The sequence below is a fragment of the Doryrhamphus excisus genome, linkage group LG11 (genome assembly GCF_037039965.1).
Source record: "Doryrhamphus excisus strain RoL-2023G ecotype Guam linkage group LG11, RoL_Dexc_Guam_v1.1, whole genome shotgun sequence".
Classification (NCBI taxonomy): Eukaryota; Metazoa; Chordata; class Actinopteri; order Syngnathiformes; family Syngnathidae; genus Doryrhamphus; species Doryrhamphus excisus.
In genome coordinates, this window is record NC_136367.1 from 9,909,746 (window position 1) to 9,916,981 (window position 7,236).

A 7,236-nucleotide genomic window follows, 5' to 3' on the forward strand; every position below is an offset into this window, starting at 1 on the left:
AGTCCATTCATCCATTTTCTTTGCCGCTTATCCTCACTCGGGCGGGGGTATGCTGGAGCCTATCCCAGCTGTGTCTCGGGCAAGCGGTGGGGTCCACCCTGGAGTGGCCTATGAAGCTAACACGCATGTTGTGGGGAATGTGGGATGACACCGGAATACCCGGAGAAAATGCATGTGAGGAGGAAAGATGAAGAGGACCGACAGGCCAAATATAAACCTGTGGAGCGAGAATCAATTCATGTACACCACCATATTAAATGTATTCATTCATTCATTTTCTACCGCTTATCCTCACGAGGATCGTGGGCGTGCGGGAGCCTATTCCAACTGTCTTTTGCGCGAGAGGCAGTCCACCCTGGACTAGTGGCCAGCCAATCACAGGGCACATCTAGACAAACAACCATTCACACTCACATTCATACCTATGGACAATTTGGAGTGGCCAATTAACCTCGCATGTTTTTGGAATGTGGGAGGAAGCTGGTGGAGAAAACCCACACATGCACGCATGCACAGAGATGGCCAAGGATGGAATTGAACTTGGGTCTCCATGCTGTGAGGCCTGTGCGCTACCCACTCTCTGCCGTGCAGCCTCATATTCAACGTATTAGTAATGTATTTTCTTGACTTACAATTGAAATTGTATTAACAGGGATGTAAATACAACAGTTGTGGGAGTGGGAGTTGTACTTGAAGGATTTGTGCACTGAAAATAAAATATTTAAAAATTTAAATATTTTAAAATATAAATATTTTATAATTATATATTATATAATAATAATAATATATTATATATATGCTTATATATTAAAAGAATACAATAATATTAAATAATATTAAAATAATATTTTAAAATAAAATATACTTTTCTTATTTCTCTATTTGTTTTGGATTTAATTGTGTTGGGCTATTATTGTTATTATAAGTACAATATCTGATAACATATACCACATCACTGATAGTACTTGTAGTTTAAATAGTGAAAATCAATGTAATGAAATGACGGTGGGGTGGGAGAGGGGCCACAGCGTGGGTTGTCTAATGCATCATTGAAGCAGAACTGCCTCTGTTGTATTTATTGTATTTGTAGTTGTTTTTATTGAACAAAAATTCAATCTCGTTTTTAAAAATTAAACTAACAAGCTTTTTACAGATTGCATATTATTTTTCATTCATTTATAACAGAACGTTTCATTGAGGATGAGTATGTAGTGTTAATGGCTTCCAAAGACAAGGGGGAGGGGTGGATTTTGCCGATCCAGTATGAACAGCGCTGATCCCGGTAATTGGACCTATACCTTAGCAGTATCTGATATCAATTTCGACTTGCTATCAATCCATAAAATATCACTATATACAATATCGCCATGTGGATCTCCTGGTTAGCTGATCAACCAAGGCATGCTCAACCAGATCAATCAGCGAGTTCACTCCTTCCTTGCGACTGAGGTAAGTAGACGCATCCAATTATGCTCCTCTAAATTAAGAGTACTGTTGTTTTTGTTACTTGCCAATTGTAGTTGATGGACAAATATGAAGCTAGATATGAACGTTGATAGATGTAGAAAGTATGTTTGTTTGTCTTGGTGATCTCTTTTGCTGAAGTTCAGTGCCACACCCAACTTGCAATTGATTGATTCAACCTGTTGAATTGTACAGCTAAAATACACGCTTGGTGAAAGTGAAAAAATGAATACATTTACTTAAAGAATATTTCTATCATGTTTTAAAAGCTCTTTTAGCTGTTGTTCAATAGCTGTTGTCTGCATGTTTTAAGCTAGCTTGGTCCATGGTCCTATGTGTACATGATTAATGTGATGATTGATGCTTTTTGCCAGCAATAATGCTCTCTTTGCCTTTCAACGTTACAATTATACAACATATTTAAAAGATGTGTTTTTTAGAACGTTTTCATAGTGTGGTTTGCTTATGGATGCAAAATAAGCTATGTGCATATTTAAGCTAGCTTGGTCCATGCGGTCCTATGTGTGCATGATTAATGTGATGGATTGATGCTTTTTGCCAGCAATAATACTCTTTGCCTTTCAACGTTAAAATAATACAACATATTTAAAATATGTTTTTTTCTAGCATGTTTTAATAGTGTGGATTGCTTATGGATGCAAAATAAGCTATGTGCATGTTTAAGCTAGCTTGGTTCATGTGGTCCTATGTGTGCATGATTAATATGATTGATGCTTTTTGCCAGCAATAATGCTCTCTTTGCCTTTAAACGTTAAAATAATACAACTATTTAAAATATGTTTTTTTCTAGCATGTTTTAATAGTGTGGATTGCTTAAGGATGCAAAATAAGTTATGTGCATGTGCTCGGTGATACCATGTGCTCACACTGTAGTAAAGCTTGATGCCATTAGCTGCTGCTAATACTCTTGTTGCCTTTTAAAGATAAAAATGAGAAAAACGTATACTAAAAAGAGGGGTTCTTTGCATGTTTGTCGTGTGGGTTGCTTATGGAGCATGCTAGCTGCAGGTGCTGTGGTCCCATGTGCTCAGACTGATGCGCTCTTCGAAGTAGAAGTGACGTTTTGAGAACTATTTGCAATTGTATCGCAACACATTGATGGTATATTGATAAGATATGCAATTATTCATCCCTCAGTGGGGAAATTAGCTAATTTGATATTGTACTGATCAGCAGAGGTCTCAGGGTTGTTTTATCAAATATTAATCCTGATTTGTTTAATGAAGTAAAATATTTTCTGTTCTTTCCAGCATCTCCCTGAGCATTGCACATTGCGAGATTTGGAAATCTGTTGGCAGCTGAAGGCGACTGAAAGCATCATTATCCTCATCAGCCCTACCACCATTACCTAATCACTACTTTCATATCTATACACCAGAGAAGACATCAGTGCATAAACACATACCATAAATTACTAAACTAGAGTCACTGAAAACACTACACACCATCCATCCATCCATCCATCCATACACACACACACACACACACACACACACACAGGTGTTATTTTCAACATTAAAGTGTTGGGAAGTGTTTTTGTGCTTTTGTCTTTGCTGTGAACAGGATGCCACGGAAGGGGAAGCGTTCCGAAGCAGCGAAGCGCCGATGGAGGAAGCTGGACCTTGCTGATCCACAGACGGGCCAGACCAGCGCACCCCAGCAGGTACTTTTCCTCTTTTGACTGATTTCTTACTACAGTGTTGTAGCTGTACTAAATGATTAAATAGAATATTCCTTTGGGACTAATATGTACTACATTGACATTGTTCACAGCCTGGGTCCCCACTCTCGACGACCAGCGATGGGACCACCCTGCAGTCTCCCACGAAGAAGGTATTGGTTTCACTTTTCATTTTGAAGATGACTTTGTCTTCATTGTCATAAACTTAACATCCTCTAATGTCTAATCAGAGAGCCAGGTTCCAGACCTCCCCTCTGGCCGACCAGCCCCGTGTGGTGGATGCCTGCTCTGCCACTTCTTCTGTGGTTGCCCAGGTAAGAATTTCGTCAGCCTTTTGAAAAATGTATGGGATAATTGTTATTCGTGCTGCACCGAAAGTTTTGTAGATATTCAGTGACTAGTCATGTTATGTTTGATGAGAAATGTGAATATAACAGATAATTGCTGGTGTTGACATGTAAGATGTCTATGTTACTGTAGACATACTGTAGTTGCTGACTGATTTTGCCAAAGATATATTGGTACTGGTTGATTTAGTCGTACTCACTTTTTAAATGTTTGTGCTACTTCCTTAGGAGTCTCCGGCCAGACTCCAGCCTTCGAGACACGGTCAGCCCTCCTGTGACTTGAAAACACTTTTTTTTTAATCGTTTTAATGTTTATGTTCTTTCACTGTGTCAAATGTATTGTCTGTAGTCTCGTACTGTGCAAAACATTGCTACAGTATCTATTTTTTTAAGGTTGGAGGATTTACCTTTTTAATTGTGTCTGATTGTGATTAGTCCGAGGCACTGGGTGGTGCCACACCGTGCGGAAATGGCCAGTTTCTGCAGTGACTGGGAAGAACCACAAGCTGGTCATTCCAGCCATGGCTCAGGGCAAGAGGGTATGTAGAACGTCTGAATACAAGAGTACATTGAAGACCGACATTGAATATGCGCTCACGTATTTATTTGTATGTTTGTAGTTTGTCCTAATCGTTGGAGACTCCCATCTGCGAGCCATTGCAGATGGATTTGTGAAGATGCCGGAGGGACCCTTGTCTTTTGGAGTGATGTCCACCCCGGGTGCCACGGCGGCTCAGTTGTGGGCTGAGGTGCAGAATGCAGTTCTGTCTCGGTCTCCCGAGGCGGTCTGTGTTTTGGCACCCAGCAACAACTTGGGTCGTCCCGTTGGCGAGGCCGCCACCGGCTGGCCTAACGTAAATACCTTGTGATCAATATTCTTGTTGCAAATAATGATTTACATGAAGTGGAATTTATAATGTTATGATGATATGTTCATTTATTCAGGTCGTCGTCGTGGACTTTCCTCCACGTCTGAATGTCATGGTGGCCCAGCAGGATCGTCTGCGCCGGGAGTACCGTCGGGTGGCAGCTAGTATGGGTATGCAAATTCAAATAAAGGCATACGGTTAACATAAGTAGGAAACCTCAACGACGTAAAATGCCAGTGTCATTTCATTGACTTGACCTGGTAAACAAAAGTTTATAGAAACTAATAAGGGATTTGTTTTTTCCGTTCTGTACCGCAGGTATTCCTTACCTATCCTCAGCTGACCACTTCCCGCTGTCACGCCTTGAGATGTGGTGTAGGGATGGCGTAAGTGGATGATGTCCTATAGCAAGGATATGGACAAGTAGAATATTTCCAGGTTTACTAATCATTTTGGGTTATGTGTGGCAGGTACACCTCAGTGACAGCGATGGGATGCCTGTGCTTGCCAGGTTGCTGTGGGTTGCTGCCCGCCGTCAGCTGGAGAGTACCGCACCCGCCCCACCTCCGCCACCAGCTCCTCCTACGTCACCACTGGGCGAGGTACTTTTGGGTTGCACCTTCATTCACACTACATTTTAATCACAAACACCTAAGGGCTGGGTTAAATGATTATTTTTTAATTTAGAAAATAGTTATTTGATACATCGATTAATCTAACGAGTCATTTTTAAAACCGATTTGATTCGATTTTGATTAGACTATCGTTTAATAATTTGACATGTATAGCAATTAAAGCTAATTTATCTTCATGAATCAAATATATTTTTATTAACAAGTTAAAAAATGAATTATTTGAACAATGCAACAAAGTGCACAATGGAATCCAAAAACAACAAAAGTAATAAACTTTCTTTCAATAAATAAAACTATTGTGCGAAAAACACAATCTGAATCAAAATTAGGGATGGTCACGATTAATAGATGATCGATTATTGATCATTAGGAATTTTGTCGATCATGTAATTTTTTTTCGGCAGTGTTAAATGTGTTTATGTAGTTCATGTAGCGTGCTTCAAGAAAGCAATGTAATGAATTTCACTGTGGCGGTAATAAAATATCTCACCAGCGGGGGTGATATAATAATTTTTTATTTGTGTAGTCCTTTTTAAAATACTGAAAGACGCTTCACAGTGAAGAAAAATGGAGTTGAGCAAAAGATGCATTAAAATGCATATTTTCATTCATAGCTAAAAACAAGGCTAAAAGGTATAACATGTTAGACATTAAAAACGGATTTAAACAGGTGGGTTTTAGGTAGCTTTAGGACGACAGAGAAAACTGCCTGCAAGCTGACCTGCCCTGCCGCCATATCTGAAAGTATCAAACATGAAGCATGCAGTGTAGCGTGTGACCATTTCGAGTTTAAAAATGACTGTTCGTTGCAAATACTGCGACACAATTTCCAAGTATAATTCAACAACCAAAACTAACTGCCACTACGCACGCTTCTGCAATGACGCGTCTCCTCAGGGAGCAATACTCATCCTCCCAAGACAATGCTGGCGTTGAAAGGTTCAGAATTTTGAGGGGGACACCCCCACCCCTGGATTGAAATCCGACAGATTGGTGGAAGGTGAATGACAGAAAGTTCCACAGGTTGGCCAAGTTAGCCAGACCGTATCTCTGCATCCCCACGACTTCGGCCCCGTCAGAGCGGGTCTTTTCAGCTGCTGGACTGACACACTTTCTGTGTCCCATCAGCTGGAGACGACGTCCCCACCGACGCGAGTGTTCCTGCCGAAAGTGGTTGTGAAGGGTGAGGTCACCGTGCAGCATCCTTCCAACCCTTTTGACTAGACTCTCATGGCATGGCAGCGCAGAGGGGGTAAAAAAATTTTTTAAAAATGGACAAGAATATGTATGTAGCCTTAATGTGACTTATCGCAACAGAGGAGTCGGCGTGTCAAGTCCAAGGTGCCCCGTGACTCCAGCAAAGGGATGTGCAAGCAGCAGGTTTGTCACATTTGATGAAGACTAGCATGGATGTTAGGATAGTGATAGTTTCAAGTCTCAGTATATGTATTTTGGTACTTTTTGACAGGAGGACCTGTTGCAGTGCAACATCCCTGTGAACCCTGTGTGGTTCAGCCCGCCCATGCTGGTTGCAATGGACAAGCTGGCTCCATCGCATCTTCCAAGCCCTGAGACCTCCACAGTTCTCCCCAAGGGCAAAAAGGTACTTTAGCAGTTTCATAGAAAGTATGTTATTCACAAATGCATCTAAATCTTGTAAGTACAGCACTTTCTTTTTTGTAAAAGCTATGCATGTGAAATATTTCCTTTTTTTCTGTGCCACATCAGGCGGTGACTGCAGAGTGCCAACGGCGTCGTCCAGCCTCCAAGAGGAGAGTGGCAGAGCTGCAGGTTTGTAGTCAATGTACAGTCATACCTTGTTCGTCTTGGTTCAATGGTTCCACACAGGAACATGATAAGCAACTTTCTGTAAAGATTGTTTAGGAAAATATAATAATTGGCTAAGAACTTGCATATGATATGTAACTATGCATATGCATATTTAACTATGTCATAGTGGCGACACAGTGGATGAGTGTGTCTCTGTGTGGAGTTTGCATGTTCTCCCCATGCACGTGTGGGTTTCTGGAGACAACATCGCCACCTTCCTCCATGCCACTGCAGCACATTGTACAGGATGAGGCCAGCTGGGTAAAATACACTTTTCTTTTCATAGTATATGCAGTCTATATTTGTTGGTGTAGAAAAATGGCATGACAGAAATATGTGTGTGTAGATGGAGGAAACACCACATCGTGTGGAGCTGCCTTCCACCCCAA

The 7,236-nt window shown here is 41.0% G+C and overlaps 1 protein-coding gene and 1 long non-coding RNA gene across 3 annotated transcripts in view; both read left to right on the top strand.

The window, feature by feature from the left end:
• LOC144901285 (uncharacterized) overlaps positions 1 to 6,808 on the top strand; it is a 102,682-nt gene extending 95,874 nt beyond the window's left edge. Inside the window, exons 1-4 of one of the 2 annotated variants that reach the window (XR_013629444.1) lie at positions 6,254 to 6,269; positions 6,335 to 6,397; positions 6,486 to 6,620; positions 6,746 to 6,808. This is a non-coding gene — a long non-coding RNA (uncharacterized LOC144901285). Of the gene's footprint in view, positions 1 to 6,253; positions 6,270 to 6,334; positions 6,398 to 6,485; positions 6,621 to 6,745 lie in introns of those variants that run through there. The other variant, XR_013629443.1, reaches the window with a different exon arrangement.
• LOC131111067 (uncharacterized) lies at positions 2,996 to 6,241 on the top strand. The gene is made up of 10 exons (XM_078794638.1): positions 2,996 to 3,148; positions 3,259 to 3,318; positions 3,397 to 3,480; positions 3,742 to 3,775; positions 3,949 to 4,052; positions 4,134 to 4,367; positions 4,459 to 4,552; positions 4,701 to 4,768; positions 4,853 to 4,984; positions 6,146 to 6,241. The coding sequence occupies exons 1-10, from the start codon at positions 3,050 to 3,052 to the stop codon at positions 6,239 to 6,241; spliced, it is 1,005 nt and encodes a 334-aa protein (XP_078650764.1). The 5' UTR covers positions 2,996 to 3,049.
• Positions 6,809 to 7,236: the final 428 nt, after the last annotated feature.

Coding starts and splice junctions, on each gene's coding strand:
- LOC131111067 (XM_078794638.1), top strand. CDS start 3,050: ATGCCACGGAAGGGGAAGCGTTCCGAAGCAGCGAAGCGCCGATGGAGG. Junction 3,149..3,258: donor AGACCAGCGCACCCCAGCAG/GTACTTTTCCTC, acceptor CATTGTTCACAG/CCTGGGTCCCCACTCTCGAC. Junction 4,553..4,700: donor TCGGGTGGCAGCTAGTATGG/GTATGCAAATTC, acceptor TCTGTACCGCAG/GTATTCCTTACCTATCCTCA.